At 33.9% G+C, this 22,412-nt stretch overlaps 1 protein-coding gene across 3 annotated transcripts in view; it reads right to left on the reverse strand.

The window, feature by feature from the left end:
- Positions 1 to 1,851: 1,851 nt before the first annotated feature.
- LOC138709648 (androgen-induced gene 1 protein-like) overlaps positions 1,852 to 22,412 on the reverse strand; it is a 45,156-nt gene continuing 24,595 nt past the window's right edge. For 2 of the 3 annotated variants that reach the window (XM_069840573.1, XM_069840574.1), the window contains exons 2-5: positions 21,122 to 21,259; positions 20,813 to 21,030; positions 12,056 to 12,207; positions 1,852 to 7,015 (exon numbers count right to left, since the gene is read on the reverse strand). In XM_069840573.1, the coding sequence (XP_069696674.1) occupies positions 6,963 to 7,015; positions 12,056 to 12,207; positions 20,813 to 21,030; positions 21,122 to 21,259 (561 nt within the window). In that variant the 3' untranslated portion in view covers positions 1,852 to 6,962. Of the gene's footprint in view, positions 7,016 to 12,055; positions 12,208 to 20,812; positions 21,031 to 21,121; positions 21,260 to 21,402; positions 21,806 to 22,412 lie in introns of those variants that run through there. The other variant, XM_069840572.1, reaches the window with a different exon arrangement.

Below are 22,412 nucleotides of genomic sequence, written 5' to 3' on the forward strand. Positions count from 1 at the left end.
AAACTAGAAATTAGGGAAAGTCGAGGCAGGCTCGCAAGGAGCATAATAACGGAATCACAACAGTATACTATTTTGATTAGGACGTTCAAAGTTGGCAGATAGTTTGAATCTTGCGCTACAGACAGCAATGGCTCGATTAGGTGTCACCCTGGCGGAACGAGCGGTAACTACTAAGTAAAGATGGAACGTATGTATCTTCTACTTGTGAAGAGCAGCGAGGTGTAGTCAGTTTTTTCTAAGCAAAACAAAAAGTCCGAGTGAAATCCACAGGGAAATGTTGCAGGTGTATAGTGCTGATTGTCTGGACCGTAGCAACATCTCCAGGTGGTGCAGGTTCTTCAAAGAGAGTCGAGTAAATCTTACCAATGAAGCACATTCTGGCCGACCAGTGACCGCTGCAACACCACCCAATGTCGGAGGCATTGAGGTGAGTCACCCACCCTACAGCCCAAATAGACAGAGAATTATTGTTATTATTTTAAAATATCCATAGAGAAATTAAGTTCAAATGTGGCTTGTCATTATCAACTTTTCAAAGTCCAATCTCTCATGCCATCTTAAACTTCAATTTACAGTTCAGGCTTATTAACTGTTATAATTTTAAAATTTGATAGTTTCTTTCCCGTGAAATTTGAATGTGGCTTGTCACTATATTGCCCCAAGCCATTCAATTGTAATACTGTACAGGGTTATATTTTTCATTATTAGAAGCAGATAGTAAGATTTCTACTATTGCATTTAAGCATGGTTATGTGTATGTTCATGAAAGTTGCCTCAAGCTCTTCAATTAATCATGATGGTAAATTGGTAAACGAGAAGAGGAGTCTTTCTAGTAAGTTGTTGTCTAGTGCCTTGCATTTGGCAATGAAGCCATTAGTAAGTTATAACACAAATTTTTATACTCTGCCACTGCACGAGTCCTGAGCTACCATACCAAATACGTGTGTTCCTACTCTAGAACATTCGAACTGACCAGCTCCATTCAGAGTACTGTCACCCTTCTGGGTGAATGTAATTTGTAATTTACCATCCAGCAAGACTGTTTCTCCTCTCTTCTCGCTTACCTATGTACCCATACTACTGTGACGTAACTGAAAGAAGGAATATGCCTGTAATTGATGACAAAGTGGTGTTGATGAATGTGAACCAACCTTGCTGACTGAGCCGGCATACACGGCTCAATATCCACATTTCGTAAGCTTCTAGTCGTCTCTCTTCACTTCGTCATATGCTCATGTTTCTGTCCCATACACTGCACACAAAGCACTTCACTAATCTCTCAGTTCCTTTTGTAACTATTCTATAGGCACGCCAAATATCGAGATATGTGAACTGACTTCACAGACTCATTAGTAGCATAAGAAATATACTGATCCTATATATAATCCATTTTCTCAAAATATATCCTCTAATGAGTTTTAAAAAATACTCTTCTGATATCGGGAGGTAGTGTCGGTTTTGTCAGTATCATAATTGGCGTAAGGATAGTAGAAACAGTTTGGAAAAAAGGTATACCTATATAACTTGCAACAGTTCAAGAATCTTAGCACGTGATGTTACCTGCAATCATGTATTGTTTCTGTATTCTGATTAAACCTCCACTCTCTGTATACAGACAGAGTATGGATTAACTATGACAATGTTATAGGTCATTCGTCATCTCATGAAACCAAATGCATGTGTGGGCTTTAGCTCTTAGTAAGAACCTTATGGTGGGCGTAAGTGAGCTAGCTAGCTGCAAGTGGAAACATAGCAAGGAAGGGAAGATTCTCAGTCAACTTTTTTCTTCCCCTTATGTACAAGTAGGTTTTGTGAGATAATGAATGACCTATATATGAAATAAACTGCACATACATGAAATTATTTATTGGTTCCATAGATACCTATTCCACATTAAGTAACAAACCTAAGTACAATGGAACATACAAAATATATTACTTTGATACTCCAAAGAGAAATTCAACACTTTACTTTTCGTCATGGCATTCTTTGTGCTTATTAAGCACAGAGCTGGGCATTATAACATTATGTGATATTTAAATGGTTATGAACCGGCCATTGTTAAGACCCTGCAAACAGTAAATTAAACTTGATTCAATAGCACCAGTACATTGAACATATAAATAGGCCTCTTGGAACTATACTAGTGAAATGCAACAATAAAAAAATTAACAATATTGGAGTAAAATTGGCAGAATAAGTATTAAAAGATAGTCATGGAATGAATAAGTTTAACTATATTTTGAATAGAAAAAACAGTATCAAAATATGTAAAAGATGTTGAAATAATTATTAAGTACTGCACTGATTTCTTACAAATGTTCAATACTGCATGCTGTTCCACTGAGTCAATATTCCAATTATACAATTTACATATATTATTTTCTAGTATATCATTTTTCCATTATATTCTCTTTTAGTTGCTTCCTAATCAGGCTAAACAAATGCCTCAAATTCAATCTCTTTACTATAACAAGAAAATGACGGTCAATTAGGGTTAATTATTCTAACTTGTCTCTTATGGAGAAATGATGACATCCATGTGAGTAGAACTACATCAAAGCAATTTAGCTAATCAACATTTTGCGAGAAGATAGCTAGATTACAGGCACTTTAATATTAGGTTTCTCTTAATTTAAAACAACATAAAATTATATAGTGCTACTCTACATCTAAATGGCCAAACTGAAAATAGTCTCTCAGATTTATCACTATCCAATTTCTGTTCCTATCGAAGTACCTCATTTTGATCAAAGTTTTACCTCTGATACTGAAAAAATAAATATATAGATATGGAAGTCTGAAAACCAGTTGACTTCTATGATACCAGCATCTAAAAGAATATCACAAGCTATAAGGAAAGCATTAACTTTTACACATAATATAGTATTTCTTTTATGGCCATATCACAAATTCATTGTATTTGTAAGTATTTAATTAATAAATCAAATTATAATACTACTTTCAACCCCTGAAATACATTACAGAATAACCAAAGAAAAATAAGCAACTCACTGTAATATCCTGCGAAGCAAAATAGCTTACATTTATAGATCATTAGATGGAGTACTTATCAAAATTAAGTAAATATCTCAACGTAGGCAGTAATATATAGTTATTTACTTGCACAAATGTTTTCATTATCTTTTTATATATATTTATGTACATAGAAAAGAATATAAAGTAATCCATGAGTGACGTATATATCACTATATACAAATTAGTTCATTTGTCCACATTTCAACCCGATATAATCAATTATTCACTCCATGTGTTATGCCTTTACAATTAATTAAATTTGTTTGTCCTTAAGATTTAGTATGAAAAATTAAAAAATTGTTACATTACTTGTTACCAATTCGATAACAGTATCTACGAGATTGCGAATTTCTGATTACATCAAATAAAAAAAATATAAATAGTCAATCTTTTTTCTTCTTATTACAAGAAAATAATTCCGCATATTATATGTATCTCATACCATAGATGTTTTTTTCCTAAATTACAATGCCACAGAAGCAGTTAGTACAGAAAACAGCATTTATTATTGAATTATATGGTCGCAAAAGTGATGTGAGAACTTCAAAATTATTATTATTAACTGGTTCAATGAGACACAGTATTGTTGAAGTCCTAATTCATTTATTCTCACAAGTTGGACCTAAAAAAACTAATGAATAAGGTCTCAAGATTCTCAATGTAGAAGCAGAGTTAAAACTGTCCTCTTATGAGATCTCAAAATTAGAACTATTATGGACACTTCCATAAAAAAGCTACATATAGGAATGTAGAGACAAGACATTGTGTACAATGCACGAAATGAATTCGAGCATTATCCATAAAGACAAAACTTTACAACAGAAATACTTAAAATAAAGTTTTCCTAATTTGAATCAGATTATGAGGTGAAATAAAATTAGAATATTGCCACTTGTTTGGGGAATATGTTAAGAGGAACTTGATCCTATTTCTTCACCAATTAATTATTTTTTTGAACTTTCAAATTATGCCAGAAATCAAGGCAACACTGTATGAGATAAAAGAAATCTTAGTATGTTCACAAAAACTCTCCATCAACTGCATAAAATCAGAGCTCAAACTCAGGCAAGAGTTGGTTAATTCTGTGAATGAAATTATTGTATGAAAATTCTTAGAAAGCCATGTTGTTGAAATACAAGTGATTTATGCACTATGACAGAGCTGAGAGACATGTAAGAATGAAATAACTACCTCATTGATAGATCAGTATGAAAATGAACTCATAAGGGTATGCAAATTTCAATGATACTGTAGATATCTTATAAGAAAGCACCGATTGTCAGAAATCCAACACCAATTTAAGAACATAGTCTTACAACATGTCTAGGGAACATTATGAATTCCTATTAATTACTATTCTTACATTCCCTCCCAGAATTAATAGTCTAATGGAATCTGGTAGACATATGAACTCGAGACAAACATTTTAGAGAAGACAGTACATTTATTATACAGCTACCTAAAGTGTATTCCCTACTCAATCTGAAAACAGTTATAAACACTGGATTTAAACTTTTAAGTTTTCAGATGGTAAAAGGACTGAATGAATAATTCCAGATTTTCAGTACGAAACATTACACATTACTTCCATTTTCTTCAGGATGTGTACCGTCTTGTTACTACTCTAGAGAAAAGCACAATTTATAGCAAAAGCATGTAAAACTGTTTCGAACACACGATAAATACAAGGTGTGACAGAAACAATGACTCATTTTAAAATGTATGCCATTATCGATAACAGCATGCTAGAGTGCTAATGTTTGTTGTATTGTGTAGTACAGTTCAGAGCATTGCTGTCCTCCTATATAGCGTAACTTTGGCAGTCAGCATGGAGCGCTGGTTGAATGAATGAACATAGTGCGCTTGCTGTTGAAGCAAGATCCACTCTTCCAAGATGCAAGGGGTGCATGAATTATTGCCCAGAGATTTAGAGTCACATCGAAACTTCTGTATGCAGTTTCTGAAGATATTAAGTACACAACCCCGTTTCCTCAACAATCTGATGATGACAGATGAGGCATACTTCCATTTAAGTGGCGTCAACAAACAAGACTTCAGGTACTGGGACGAAATACCACTTCATAGATAAAAAGTTACTGTGTGGTATGTATGTCTTCTTAGGGCATAGTTGGTCCCTATACATTTTTTTATAATGACGCCATGAGAATTGTCATAGTTACAGCAGATCAATATGAGACTATCTTTTAACAGTTCTTAACAATGGAACTACGAAGAAAGAATATCAATATGGATTCGTTGTGGTTTCAACAGGATGGCACAACCGTTCACACAGCAAGAACTTCCATGGAGACTTTACACACCACTTTCTTTCCAGGTTTGGTAATGTAAACTGACTACACCATTCACTCTGTTTATCGGCCTATCCTTTTTTCTGTGGGGATTTCTCAACTCCAAGGTCTATGCAAACAGGCTAGCAAACATCCAGGAATTGAAAAAAATAATATTCGTACTGAAATCGCGGCAATAACACAAGTAACCCTACCTAAGAGTTCGGCGTTTTTGTACCAAAGATTGCATTAACAACAATGGTGGTGACCTGACGGTCGTAATTTACAAAAAGTGACTCGTGTAAGGAATGGTATCAAGTGTTCTTTGTAATAGTGTGCATTAATGCTATGTAGTTATAATGTCTAATACTGAAAAGTAATATTTAAAATGGGTCACTGTTTCTGTTGCACCCTGTATATTATACTTCAGTCTTAACAACAGAAATAAATTCAAATGCATTACATTAGAAATACTTTGACAAATTATAGTTATTGGTAGGAAGTATGTATATAAAGGCAGTTTGCTAGGCCAATGAAGATCCACGAGAGGTCAGACAAACCTCCCTCCTTTCTGTGAGCGTAACATGAAAAAGAGATCAATGGTTTGTATAACACTCCAGATACATCTGGTACAGGTATTACATCGGAAGTAACTGCTGTGAATTCTCAACTTAAAATATTTACTTTATTATTATTTAAAGACATTTTGCCAATTATATTTTCCAAAAGAATAATTCTGATCCTATTATGCAAGTAAATAAAGCATTTAAAAAGAACTTCTAGAAAACGGCTGGAAGTTGTAAGACCAAGGTCAATGTCACAAATTGTGTGTCTTGATATAAATGTTAGAGATCTCTCTTGTTCAAGAGAGTTAGTATGGAATGGAGTGATGTGTAATATGTACTTCACTAGGCAATTACATCCTCAAAGCTTATACGAGCTAAGCTAAAACTTTTAATGTACATACAATACCATACATCAGTGATGTTTTATCACATGCCATGTTTAAGGTCATGGTCACCTGTCTTAAGACTTTAAGTCACGTAAGAAGTAAGGTACTGCATTATTGCTATCGGAGTCATTAAGAGACAAATGATAATTAGGCTACCACAGCTGACATGAACGAAATCACATGGACATACAGTAACCTACACGATTTTGATTTTGTACTATTTTTAGGAGATACACACATTTGGGTTTTGGTGTGAGCTATGACCTCTAACTTGAAGATCATAACTTATCTTTTTACTACATTCATTTTTGATTAATTTCTTGAAAGTCTTTTGATTGTATCAGGATACATGACAATAAGAGTATTGTAAATGGCAACATTAGTTGCCCCACTGATTTCAATGATCAAACCAACATCTTTAATACCCCCAAGTTACTCTACTTTGGTACAGTGCATAATAATATCAAAACATTAAAACTTCAACAAATTATTAAACATCTTTATAACCATTCTATTATAAATACTCTGACTTACTATTGTTGACATTTCATTATTTATATTCCAACAATAAATAAATCAATCACAAAAGTAAATTTATTTTAAGGCATAACGACTACCACCCTACACTTGCATTTCTTTGCAGTGCACAAAACACAACATATACTGACTAAAATCAGATGCAGTTACTTTGTTTTCTTGCGGCCTTTTCCTGCCTCCAGCTGCTTTTGAACTTTTCCTGTAAAAAAAAAAAAAAAATAATACATTTGTAAACTATATATAAAATACCCATGCCTTCAATTTTTACTATGGTTATCAGCAGCATTATCATCAAATGGACCACATTCTAAACAACAAAAGGATTCATTCATGTAGCTAATATATCGATGGCGTTCAGGTAAAAGGGCTTATCCCACAAGAGAAAAATTTTTCTGAAACAGCTATAATTAAATTTTAACACATTATTATTATTATTATTATTATTATTATTATTATTATTATTATTATTACTACTACTATTAGTTACTTTATATGAAGGACGTAAATATAATTGTCAAAAAGCATATCTTTACGTTTCGTAATTAAATTTAAACTAATTACACTAATATACAGCAAAACAAGTCGCATTAAAAAAAAATTAAATCCTTTTATCTAAACACCATCGATATTTTGTTATATATAATTTACGTGATTCATGTCATTAAACAAATGGAGGTCTTATACCAAATCGAACTAAGTCCTGAACTTCTTAACAGTTGTTACAAAATTAAGGTGAATGATAATATCTTTCTTGTGGTAAAGATTTTTTGTAACAAAAAGAAAGCTATGTCACAATATTCTTCTGGCATAAGGCTTGTTAGAGTCCTGCAAAACCGGTTGAAAGCCGAACAAACTTGCAGAACGCTACTGAACGCCTGGCTTTATAGGCAGAATGCAAAGTACATCTGCTTGCGTCCTGCCTGAGTATCCGGTTTAACGTGTGTATTCGAGTTGATCCGATCTCTCTGTGGGTGGACGGCTCTGGCGTATAAAATGAAGATCACAGTGAACCATCCAGATATTATAGCTGCGGATCATCAAGAGGAACAAACAGCATGCAGCGTGAAACTACAGATGTTGTAAAATGTAAATTGCAGAAAAAAAAACTTTCGGTATCCACAAATTACCAAGGTTGTAATTTTTGCTTACACTAGAAAACTGAATTATAATATTACAATAATGACACACATAAAAAACAGTAAACTCGATCAATAGTAAAACTAAAACAAAAATAACTTTATATCTTCTGAAACCTACTACAACCAATGCTTTTAGTATGTTTACTATGACTAGAGAATTAAACGTAATATAGGTTTTCCATTCATTTAAGTGAACCTTATCGCCCCGTACAATCTGCAGGGTTATTTCACTTCTACCCTGTATATGACTAGCTACTGTTTTGGAGGAATGCATTTAGAGTTAATAATTATTTAATTTAATGTTTTGTGATTAATTGTAATTCTATTTTGGATTTATTTACTTATATCTCACATTATACATTATGCTCATTTCATTTTCTCCATACTAAATTGATGGAAAGATCACCAAACAACTCTAGCCTCTCTAGCAATACTTGTGAAACGAATATTGGCCATTCCATGAATAAGTGTTTCCACTGAGCGTAACTTTAGACTAGTAAAAGAGGTTTATTAATACATAAACACAAGAAGTCAACTCTGATCATGTAGTCTATGATAATAGGCTCTGATAATAATTGTGAACATCAAATAGTTGATATTAGCACGTGTGTAATAAAATAGTTCTTTGAATGACACTTATTTTCTCTGAAGTAGATCTTTCTTATACAGAATGATTTGTTTCTAAATCTTGCTATTCTTTTGTTATTCGTAGTTTAGAAATGTGTAAATTATACTTATTTTGTACAGAACAACAACCATTGGGAGCCAAAGTAATCGTATTGTTGAAAATAACATTACTGTTTATCTTTTTGAATTGATTTCTTAATAAATAATATTGCAACTGATTAGAATAATTAAAAAGCATGCAACTATTGTTTTAGAGGTAGGCCTATACATTTTTTTTTAGTTTAAAGTACAAACGTTATAATGGACTTATGTACTTATTTTCTATTTTGTTTTATAATGAATTGTAATTATATTTTTGAATATGTTTACATTATGATATTTCACATTATACATTACGTCTATTTCTTCCGATGTCACTGTGTCCATTGTTCATTTATTTGTTACTAGTCAAATTACAGCAAGTTCGAAATACAAAAATAAATGTATTAAAGTGTCAAATTATTTGTATTCCTATTTCAAGCAAATATATTTTTGTAATTAAACAAAATAAATATCCTTAAATATTATTACTCTGTTTGTATAGCCTACTGAGAAAATGTTAAATAGTTATTGTATGATGAAATGTACCTGGTGTTATTGGAGATCGTATTTTCTTCCTCCTTACCATTTCTTTCTGTGTGAGATTTGTGTTCTAAATAATTCGCAATCTTACATGAACTTATGTAATATCGATCATTGGGTTATACAAATCGAACAAGATTCAGTCAATATGTGATGAGAAAGAGTTACGACGTAATCAAATGATGAAGTTATGACATATACTGTTTAACACTGGTATAGAAAAACGCCAGCTATATAACGTTTATTGGTAAGAAAAATATACATGGCTTGTGCACGTCTTGTTCTGTGAAAAACTATAACATTGTTTAAAATATCTATAAGCAACTTTCATTAGTAAAACTCTAAAAGTTTAAAATATAAACGATACTTACAAAGTTACTGCAAGTTCAGAATAATAAAGAAAATATATGTGTTATAGTGTCGAATGAACTGTAAGAATACTTGCAAACACTTTTTTTTTTTCAATAAGACAACGTAAATTTCCTTGTTACTCCAGTTGTGTACTCGAAAAACGTTATTTTCATGTAAATGTGCCTGATGTTCTGTCTACTCTGCAATACATCAGGTGTAATCAATCGACAACCAAGTTATTTGGCCCGATGTTCATCGTAGCTGGTTGAGCTCCGACCGATCGAATCTAAACCGGTTGTGTGCGCGGTTTTGCAGGTCTCTATTAGCGACTTCATTCTGTCAGAATGAACCAAACCTTTGAACAACATGGTTTCTAAAGAACATGGTCCAAAAGTGAGACGTATAATTTGATGTAAAAATCACATACACATATCAGAGGACAGTGTGAATGACCTGCATGAGCTGGAGGAAGATGAAACAACTAGTGACAGTACAGTAAGTTGTACATATTTGTTGTAAATATAGAATAAAATATTTATTTCATCAATAGTTTTTCTGTAAATATGGACATGCTACATTTTGTTTCTACGGATCTGTCCAAGTTTAAATCCCGATGCCAGGCAATCCGATTCGTGGGTGTTTTTGGGGTTTTCCCCACTCGCAAAGATGAATACCGGATTGGAATTTACTTTCCATCTACCCTGAACGTAGACGCTAAATAACCTAAGATATTGATAAAGCATCGTAAAATAACCTACTAACATAAAAATAAAATAAAAGTAAATAATTGTCCCTTTCTCTGCCAATTCATCAGCCTTCATTTCCAAGAATTCGGTATTATCCTGGTGCCCATTACAGTACAATTCTTTTGTTGTTTGTCAGTAATGTACTAATTTCTTGCATGTAATCAGTGATTTCTTTTGAAATGGGAGTTTGTAATGCAGCTATTGTTTGGAGTGCTGCTTTAGAGTCGGAGAAGATCACTGCATTTTGGATGGATTCATGTCATAAAATGAACTGTGTAATAGCCAGTCTGATAAAGTAGACACACCTCCACGTGGTGCACCCCAGACAAAGTTTTAATGGCAAAGTGGTCTAGCATAATCTAGCAGTAATGGTGGTTCATAAATTGAATCCAGGTGATCCAACGGAATGCATATAATTTTCTCGCTGGATGTTAGAACCTTATTCAAGATGAAATCATTGATACAATGCTTCTTCTTTTTGGTGACAAAGCTTGGTTTCAACTGAGCGACTATGTGAACATCCCAAATACTTCGTACTGGGATACCAAAAATCCACACTGCTCTCATGAACTCTCACTACATGATCAAAAAGTGAGAGTATGGTTTATGATTAATATGTGAAGACTAATTGGTCCTATATTTTTATATGAAACAATTCGATGCATTATGCTAACATTTTGCGACTATTTTCATAACTTCTTATAAAACAAGAAAATAATTACGTATTTTTCAGCAAGATTGAGCACCTGGACAATTAATGGAAGCCCTTTGTGAAAACAGAGCCTCTCCAGATTGTTGGTGTATGACTTTTACCCTCAAACAAAAATTGTATAAAAATAACCCACGTACTCCAAAAGCTCTTAAGAATGAAGTAGCGTGGTAATGAACTCTAGCAGATGTTCCAAAACTTATACATCTCTGCAACACGTGTACAGAATGTAATGGAGGACACTTTGAACAATTGCTCGAAATTCAGGCAACATTCTCTTCATTTATTTAAATAAATAATTCACTAGTTACGTCAAGGATTGCTTGGTAGGCTGAAGTTCTGTAAAATCTCAAGAAAGTTATCTGTGAGAGCTGGTGATCTGCTTGCCAGAATGTAGTGAAGAGAGCTGCAGGAGTGCCAGTCCCTTAGGTTTGACTCATTCTGTGTATGATGGGTATATTTAAAAAGAGCAATGAAATGAATCTCAACAATTTACAGTAAGATCCGAAAGTCTCCCCCCCCCCCATTTGTATGTTGATGTGCATCCATTTTGAACATGTCATAGCAGATGTGTGACAATGGTTGATACTTTACGTTCCAGCTTGTTTAGTGATCCATCATTGTCGCTGCACAAAATGATGTGGAGCTATGTCCTGTGTGAAATTTTCCACAGCAAAAGCAGTATGATTTTCCTGAATGCCCTGTCTAACATGCTTCAAACCTTCAATTGTCAGGTATCGATGTTTCGAGACATGCTGCTAATTATTCCCCAAAGGGAAACCACACCACCTTTGCTGCGTAAAATTTCACACAGGACATGGTGCTGCAACATTTTGTGCCGCAACAATGATGGTCCCATACTGATGTTCTGGATCACTATACAAGCTGAAACGTAAAGTATCAACACATCTGCTATGACATGTTCAAAATGGATGCACATCAACATACAAACAAGGGGGAGTTTACAAGACTTTCGGACCTTACTGTATAACAAATTCTACATAAATCGTGTATCTTAATGAAGAGCACAATACATGTGATCTTACCCCATATTGCCTTATTGAGGGTTTCTCCAATAAGATATAATCCACATGCAATGCATAAAGAAACAATGTAGAAAATTACACGCTGCCACCAATTCAATACTTCAAGTACTGGATACACCCATACACCAGAATTCGCGTAAATGATGTGAAGCCTGAAACAAAGCATCTAATTAGTGTGCAATTTATATGCAAATGTGAAAAGATAGAACAATAAACGAAACATGAAAATATAATACAACCTTCATTTAATATATTTTTTAATTCAATGACACATATTTCGATTCCTATGCATGAACCTCTAGAACTTGTCGGTTACTCAGTCCTACTGAACTCTACCTGTGGTGCATTAGGGAACTACAGCAATGGAAAAATAGCAGAATTCCAGCAAGGAAAGCGAGGTATATTCCATGAAAACCTGCCTCAAACATCATCTTCATCCACCACTAATTTCACTTGAACTCAATGCAATCTTAACTCAGATCTCTGGCATAGAAAGCCGACACACTAGCCAGTGATATGCCTTACAAATAGTTTATTTATAATTATGTTTCTAACTGCAACGATTATTCAATGCAGTATGATCATTCTATGAAATGAAGGACAAAAGTATTGAATTTTAAAATCATCATATTGTCTGAAACTTCCATATTTCCTTGAAGAACTGAACTTTCACAACATTAATATATTGTTTTCTGGAAATGTTTTCCCGCGTGTTAGTTTCGTGATTAATGCTTGCTACATCTGTTTACAAGTAAATCTTTCAGGGCTGCCAAGTGAGCTTTTAAAGCTGACAGCATTTTCTAAGGTTTGTCAGCTTGTCAGCAAGTGGTACCTGTTTATCAGATTTTTTCACAAAAGCTGTGCCAGACTCTATTTTGTATCATTTGGTTTATTTCAATTTCCAATTTAAACTTTTATAGAGGCTTCAAAACTGATTTAATGATCCCATGACAGAAGTTTACTCTTCTTCCAGCGTGTATTGCCTGTGTTTAATTTTTTCAACTTGACTCTGCAGAAAGAGTCACCATGCACGTAATTTTTAAAAGATACGAAGTCTGATTTGTTGCATAAATTGCTCTGTCATGTCAGTTTGTATAAACTGATGCAATGTAGGGTCCTAATCTCAAGTGTTAATATGAATAGAGCTAATCGACTACAAATTTCTGAGTTGTTCATTGATTTGAAATGTAGACTAAACAGTTTCTCAGAGACTGCAAAATGGTATTTGTCGAATACAGGGGGGAGAGCCATTAATCCTTCCCACTGTAGGCTTTAAGGAACCAACCTGGACAAATACGCAATGTCCCATCCCTACCTTCCCGTGGTGCAGCTGTTAGTAAGCATAATTTTACAAACTGAACTAAAGGGAGGGGCTACTCATCAATTAGCACTGGTCAGCTTGATGAGTTAATGACCGAATTTGGTATAATTTTTCTCTATTCAATACCTATTTCTCTCTTTACTCTTTCCTATCCAGTCCTCTGAGTGAACTCTTACTTTCTTCGGCCCCGACAGTATTAGAGCATTCGAGGCCTAGGGGTTCATTTCACTTTCCTTCCTACCCTTTCTACTTTTCTGTTCCTAGTGCTGACCTGCTATGGCACTAAAATCGTCCTCCAGTGGCTTAAGGAGGGAAAGCTGGTGATCAACAAGATCTCCCAACTAGGTCTAGTAGACCCGTCGACCAACAGCAGGTGTGGTCCTCCAGACATTCTGGGGGTTGTGTGTGAATGAAGTAGCCAACAAAACGTTAAAAATATGGGTTCACTTAAATCGGCTACAACTTGCCATTTAACTCCAAATCTGTGCGTCAGTGGCTAACCATGACAATATCTTTGAAAAATTTTGGAGGGCAAGAGGTCAAATGACTTTATTGTCAAACGCCTGGCATTAGAAAACAACAACAACAACAGTTTCTCAGAAAGCTAATAGATGAAAGTATTTGAGAAAGACAGGCCAATATTTTTTTGAGGGGGTGAGAGTTTCTTTTCTACTTCCAGTATATATTTTCAAGTGAATTTGCCATTCAGTGATGATAATGATGTTTGTAATAGCACATTTGCCAATTTAAACAATATGGGAAGTAACTTTAACCAAGTTCAATGTTTCTGCAATAGATACAAAGACGGTGTTCTCTTCTCAGATGATGATAGGCCTATATGAATTGTTTGTATGATCAGTTTATGCTTTAGAAATGTAAACAGAAAGATCTAAGAAACAATTCCCAAAGTATCGATTCTGAGGAAGTGTAGACAAATCTCTATAAAGAATTGAACTGTACTAGCAGACCAAAGTATGGGAAGTTATGCACAGTTGTACAATTTGTTATGACATTACCACACAGTAATGCAATAGAAGAGAATTTTCAGTTTAAACAGACAAAATAAAATTCAATTTCGTTCCTCACTGAAGATAGCCTTAACTCTGTGTCTCTCTTCATTGTACGTTGCAAATATGAGGGAAAACGCCATGAAGAAGTGCTTGACGAAAAATATTTTAATAAATCCAGACATGCCATTGAAGAGTATAATAAAAGTAATTCACAGTAATATTGCTGTATATATTGTGTTTCACATTTTCAAAGCTGAATAATTTGTTATTGTATTTATGATGATGTATTTATTTTTAAGTTATATTTCTTATGAAAATAATAATTATCAGTGGTGTTAGCTTTTTTTTTTTTGGACACAATTTCCACTTTAATTCAGAATTTTAACTTGGCAGCTCTGCTTCCAGTGCACAAAATTGTTTGATTCGGAGATTTGTATTATATACATATTATAAACAGAAAGATAGTGGGCTAAGTGAAGTTATAACATGTTTAGACTTGAATATTACAAGTCCATTTTGCTTACAATGAGAGTTAAATACAATCAACCATCTGCTGCGTTATGTGAGGGTCATGTCATATCAATTCATCCAGACCATGTCACCCACTGTTTCCAATTTTGCTGAAACTTTGCATGTATGTTACATACCACCTCAGTGAATGGCTTCCTTTAAAATTGTATTGAAATCCGTGAAGTCATTGAAGCAGAAAACAGTAATATTGTTATGAATGTAGTCGCATGTCAGCAGTTGAAAAAATTACAAATAATGCCACAGTTTCCAAAGTAATCATTGAATTTTTATTAAACTTGCTCTGTAACTGAGATTTATATTGGAGATTATAAAAATTGCACATTTAAACTACTATGACGCTATTACTTTTTTTTTTTTTTGCGTTTATTGGAAATTAATTTTTTTTCCAAAGTGTCACACCTTAGAAAATGCTGAAAATTATGTATAGTACTGAGAACATAGTGCTATATCTATAGACAAAAAAATGTATAATAGGGAAATGATTACAACTTACTTTTTGGCAAATAAATATATAAGGCACAGCACTTCTCAAAATGTGAACAAAATTTAACTTTTTACAACTGACAAACATTCTGATCGGGGCAGATAAAAAAGTGAATTTTTTTCTACCATGTTAATAATGTCAAAAAAAGTGCTTATACAAATTTTGGCCATTCGGCCGCAATTACGAGGCCTTCCAGAAAGTGATTTTCCCTGGGCCAGTTTAAAGAAAAGAAAACACAAATGCATGAAAAGATTTATTGAAACAGATACAGCAATTGTTGCGCTATTTGTCAACATTTCCCCCACTGGAACTGAGATATTTGTCATACCATGAGATCAATTTATATCCTTGTGTTGTAGAAGTCTGCTGTCTGTGATCGGAACCAGCATTTGACAGCCGTCTGCACCTCTTTATCAAACCTATATCTCAATTCCAGTGGGGAATATGTTGAAAAATAGCTCAACAAATGCTGTGTCTGTTTCAATAAATGTGTGCAATGAAATTATGATTTCTTTCTGTTAACAGGCCCTGGCGAACTTATTTTTTTATGGCCCTTGTAATTGCGGTTGAGTAGCCAAAATTTGTATAAGCACCTCTTTGACATTATTAACATGGTGAAAGAAAAAAAATTAACTTTTTTTATCTGCCCCCATCAGAATGTTTGCTTGTGAGACAGTTTGGCTTCAATTCTTTTGTAAGAATCTTGGTTTAAAGTATAGGTCCTTCCTGTGGCTGTGCTGACATCAATTTGGCACAAAATGTTTGAAAATGGAACTACACAACTGTCATTATCAGGCCAATAAATTGATGGAGAGGTCCCATGTGGATGCATAAATTTTATTGTAGTATCACCTTCCTCATAATTAACTTTTTCAATAAAACCCACATGCCACAAAGATTCATACACACAGCAACATACGAATTTGCCTTAGAATTTAGATTCACAACAGGTTTAAATATGTTAAGTATCACACTGTAATCCACATCAGAATTTAATCGCTTTGCTCCAATTTCATATGTAGACAAAGACACAAATTGATGCATGCATCATGTCCCAGCAATGGTTTCTGCATTTTTAAACCATTCAGTGAGATCATTTCGGACTTTAACCATTTCCTGTTTTGTTGCATAAAAACATTGTAATCTCCTTGAGATTCTCCTTGCAAAACTTGAACACTTGTGATGCAGTGGTTATTTGTTCATTAAATGGCCTTTGTAAACTGGCTTTGGTAACCTTCCTTTTCAAAGTATCTCCAATTACATCACAAGGAGATTTTCCATGACTAGTAGCAACAAAAAAATGACCATTTACATTTCATACCAAAGTCTGCTTCATGATTATATAGGCCTATTACAATAATGAAATTCTTGCGATTCTTGTTCTGAACAGCACAACCATCTAAGAAGTATTCTACAGTTTTAACATGTGAAAGAAAGAGCTCTGTTTTCAAGAAATTAATTATTATCTTTTGAGTTTGGTAAATGAAAGATGCATCATAGGCCATGTCATCAGAAAATAAGGCACAAACACTTTGAATAAAGTCTTTCATTTTTCTTGTAATATAACACTGCAGTCACTGTGGGCTAAAGCGAGGAGATGCACTATCACCTTTACTTTTTAACTTCGCTCTAGAATATGCCATTATAGAAGTTCAGGATAATAGGGTTTGGAATTGAACAGATTACATCAGCTTCTTGTCTATGTGGATGACGTGAATATGTTAGGAGATAATCCACAAACAATTAGGAAAAACACGGAAATTTTACTTGAAGTAAGTAAAGCGATAGGTTTGGAAGTAAATCCCGAGAAGACAAAGTATATAATTATGTCTCGTGACCAGAATATTGTACGAAATGGAAATATAAAAATTGGAAATTTATCCTTTGAAGAGGTGGAAAAATTCAAATATCTTGGAACAATAGTAACAAATATAAATGACACTCAGGAGGAAATTAAACGCAGAATAAATATGGGAAATGCCTGTTATTATTCGGTTAAAAAGCTTTTGTCATCTAGTCTTCTGTCAAAAAATCTGAAAGTTAGAATTATAAAACAGTTACATTACCAGTTGTTCTGTATGGTTGTGAAACTTGAACTCTCACTTTGAGAGAGGAAAGAGATTAAGGGTGTTTGCGAATAAAGTTCTTAGAAAAATATTTGGGGCTAAGAGGGATGAAGTTACAGGAGAATGGAGAAAGTTACACAACACAGAACTGCATGCATGGTATTCTTCACCTGACATAATTAGGAACATTAAATCCAGACGTTTGAGATAGGCAGAGCATGTAGCATTATGTTTTCTTGGCAACAATGCAGTTATGCACATGAGCAATGCATATCACCATATGCCAGTATCTAGAAAAAAAATCTTGTGAGTTTATCTTTCATGCATAAACATGAGATGTAAATTTTTCTTGCTGCAGTTTATTTTGTCGCACTTTACTCTTAGAAAATGAAACTTTCATCGCATTTCTTCTAATGTAGGCATGTTCAGAATTCAACAGGCTTGGTTTGGCAATGCTATACATTGCCTATCTCAAAGACAAAGGCACTATATGCCTTCACTCAGGCTTAGCGATAGTGTATAGTAGTGCATTTGTTTTTTTGAATAGTGGTTAGGGAATTAATGTGGCTTCAATAAAGGCCCAAAGCATTTTAGCAAATTTATTTTAAACAAATGTTCTTTTAGAGATATAATTAAATGTATATTTTAACGTGTTAATATTTTATAAACAAATGTTCTTTCAGAGTTTTACATAAGTGTGTGTATTTTAACATGTTAAGATTTTATAAACATAGACTTTAAAATTATAAAAAATAACAAAGAACAAGACATGGAAGTTTACAGTGAAACATACCATGAGATATAAAAACTTTTAAACATTGATAAAACAGGTTATCATGATCATGAAAATATTTCATCATATCTAATAAATTAAAAAATTAAAAATTCGTACAGCATTGAAAAGAATGGCAACAGGGAATTTATATGCAAAACCCTTAAAGTTAATTAGGGCCGAAATAATTTTTAGATTGTTTTCCTCTTTCTGAAATTGATCTGTTCAGGGAGGCAATTTATAGGAAACTTTGTAAACTTCTTCTTTCTCCTGTTCCTTCCATCGACGAAGTCTTATAATATGCTTCTGCGAAAATGTAGTTACACACATTTGAGAACAGTTTTTATATGGATGGGAACAATAAAATGGTCGTAACTTGTAAGAAAAATCCAACTTCATTAATAATTAATTTATCATCGTTTTGGATGACGGTACTTTTGATTGTGCTCCCAACTATTTCTATCAAATGTACACATTCGTGTGTTAATGCTTACAATATCCCAGTGTTTATTTGTTTTTTATCAAATGCCAATACCCTAATATATAACAACATGTGGTGTTTGCAGGCTTGCTACAGAAATTTAGTCTCCAAACATATGAAAAGTAGTTAATCATTTCAAAGCTTTTGTTAGATTATGAAATAGCATTACAAAATGCTGCCAAAATTAATTTTTCCAGTGTTAAGATTGCAGACGTCAATTTTACTCAGGAGAGAGTTAGCTCAGGAAAAATAAAGGAAACAGTAGGGCCTATATCAAATCAGGACCTCCGAAATAAAACACCTGAAATTCGAGTGTGGTTAAAAACTTGTATTTTTTTTTATCCTTCCTATTTACCATCAGAGAGGTTATCAGATGCTCTTGCAGAACCAATATCAGAGGCCCTCTTGTTATTGAATGTTTTCAATTTTCTCATTAGGTATATTCTGGAAAACTATACTGAAAGATCAACCTTCCCTCCTAGATTTTGGACTGAAGCACCACAATTAAGAACTGTACGACCTACAGGCATGGCAGAATGTTGCCACAATGGACTGCCGTATGAATTTTGTAAAACATATCCACCTATCTCCATGGTCATAAATATATTAACATAAAAACATAGATTACATTGAGGTACTAAAACTGCGAAAAATATCAATGGAAAGGACAGCAAAAAAAGTGGAATGGACAAACACATAACTGTTCATGTTGTTTTTGGGTTATTTTACGATGCTGCATCAACATCTAGGTTATTTAGCATCTGAATGAAATGAAGTTGATAATGCCGGTGAAATGAGTCCGGGGTCCAGCACCGAAAGTTACCCAGCATTTGCTCGTATTGGGTTGAGGGAAAACCCCAGAAAAAACTTCAACCAGGTAACTTGTCCCGACCGGGATTCGAACCCGGGCCACCTGGTTTCGCACCCAGATGCACTGACCGTTACTCCACAGGTGTGGACCATAACTGTTCATCTTGAATCAATATGAACAATATACTTTGAATGAGATATAGTACTTGAGGAGCATGGTATAGGTGAGCAAAAATTTAAATAAAAATGAAAATTAAAAATATTTGTGTGTTGAAATGCAAAAATTAAAGTGTGACGAAATGACAGACGGTCATATTTCTTTTATTATAATTTTGCCCCCCCTCCCCCCTGTATCTCTGCCTATGGCTATCGGTATATAATTTATAACAAATATAGTGTGTAGGGCTATACTTCGTTTCGGTAATGAAACAGTCTGATATCTAACTTTCACCTATATTTTCTTCATACTGGTATTCTGCCAAATGAATTTGTAGTTTTTAAGTACCGGTACTTTCTATATACCAAAAAAAATGTTGTTTTCTAATGCCAGGCGTTTGACAAAGTCATCTGACTTCTTGCACTCCAATATTTTTCAAAGATATTGTCATGGTCAGCCAATGAAGCACAGATTTTGAGGTGTTCTGTACTAGAGCACTGCCAAAGGAAGGCAAATTTTCAGTTTCAAGAGTAGGTCTAATTCAGTTGCAAACATGGTGCCCAGGATGCTACATAAGGATGTGTGAATATTTAGGCAAGAAGACTGAAGATAAAGTAATAGATTTTCGATCCCAAATTGGCGTCGCCCCTAAATTTTTATTTTATTGTCAGTACATATAACTCGACTAGAAGCCAAGTTCAGGAAAATAAATCATGCCTACCTTGGTTGGCTTTCTTGACAGAACTAAGTTACCCCTAATTCAATTAGGTAATGAAAATAAAACTGGTTTTGAAAAAAAAAAATCTTCAAAATACTCCATATCACAATGAATAGGCCACATAATCCAAATGTAAGCATTTAGTAAGCCATTTACTCTCAGCTTTCCAACCTGCAATAATAAATTTGATGAACATACCCCTTAAGAGTTTCTCCAATATGCCGAAGTCATTGTCAGTGATCTTTCTAAGAGCAGAAAACGATTCGCATTGTAGCCTATAAATGTTTGTTTCATGTCTTGATCTTCTAAGCATTACCGCTAGCTGGAGTAACTGTACAACATGCTTCAGGTCCTCTTTATACTATAGGCCTCCCTATAAACGTCTGATCCTAGTTCATAAAACTCACCATACTAGATAAACAGCCAAGAACACCAAGAGTCCAGTAAGCCCCTTGGAACGTTTCGGATATACACGGAAAGTTGTGACCATCTCAAGTACAGTAAAGATGACGATATTGGTGTGCATTACATGATTTAGCCATGATGGAAAAAATGGATCCAATGCTTTGGGGAACACAAGCTCCCGGTCAATAGCCATCAAAGCCCAGAACTGTACACCCACAAACTAAAACAAAAACAAAAGTGCACATTTAAAATTGCACATAAACATAACTGATGTATTATTGTAAATTGCATTAAAGTATTAAATTACTCACCATGGCCAAGGGAAACGCAACAGTTGCGTACATATAGTCCTTCAACTTGCGAATTAAAGGTTTCTCTTTAATAGAAATGTCGTTGTTTCCAAAAAAATCATTTATAAGACAAATAGTGAAGTAGACCGACTGCAATATCTGGAAAATAAATAATTACCGATAGTGTTACAACACTGAAAACAAAAATTAAGACCTACTGTTATTAATTAAACCAATCTGGTGTGAAATGTAAAATCATGAGATTGTGTTTGTTGAGCAGCGTTGGTTTAAAAGAAACTAACCGCATCCCAGAAAGTCAAAAATTTCAACTTTCCACCATATCCTGATCCCATATGACTGACCGAAGCTGGTATTATTACGTAATTCCAATCATAGTACACACTGTAAGAAAACTGAAGACATCCAAGAAGATGAATGATGAAGCGTATGAGTTTATATAAACCAGCATTATTCTCGCTTTCGCTTCCATCCTGATTATTCGACATTTTGTACTTCTATCACCAGAACGTAAACTGTACACACCGTTATTACAAAGCAAACAAAACAGATCCACAAACTAGAGTATCACATCATTCACTTCTACTAAACCACTTTCTACGTCCACCTACTAAACAGTGCAGTAAATGTCTAACGTTGGAGTTCGTCTGCTAGTTCTTCCATGTACCTTGGTCTGCTGGCCTACAGATACAGCGGGAACGATAACCAACATTGCAGACCATTAATAAATAATTGAACATAAATATAAGAAACCTATTTAAATAGACACAGCAGGCTAGTAAATTTGTAATCTCATTTATTCATTCTTATCATTTCGAGATATATAAGAAGTATAAGCGTTTGTTAAATATATTATTGTACGTATAGATAAATTAATAGCAAATAAATTTGTTATGTTGGTTACATAAATTGAGCGGTGGATTTAAAGATAGCATTGCTTGTTTCCTTGTTTTAATTACATGTTAATGTTTTCTTGAATTGATAAACTTAAATTACAAAAAAACGTCAAAGTGACAAATCAAATTTATTGTTAGTTCTTATATATTTAATGACGGTTCGTGTAAGTGCGTACAGAGCCACAGTTGGTTACAAACTGATTTATTGATTCCGCTGCACTGGTAGCGAGTTGCGTACAAGGAGAGTCAGTAGTGTCATGACAACGCAGTATTAAATTTTGCTTAAACACAGTGCAGTGAGGAGATCTGATGTGTAATTTCGAATAATGCTACTTTATTATATCCGATTTCTCACTTCATACTGTAGTACGTGTTGGAACTTTGCGATGCAGGTGAAA

Source organism: Periplaneta americana, chromosome 11 (assembly GCF_040183065.1).
Source record: "Periplaneta americana isolate PAMFEO1 chromosome 11, P.americana_PAMFEO1_priV1, whole genome shotgun sequence".
Lineage (NCBI taxonomy): Eukaryota > Metazoa > Arthropoda > Insecta > Blattodea > Blattidae > Periplaneta > Periplaneta americana.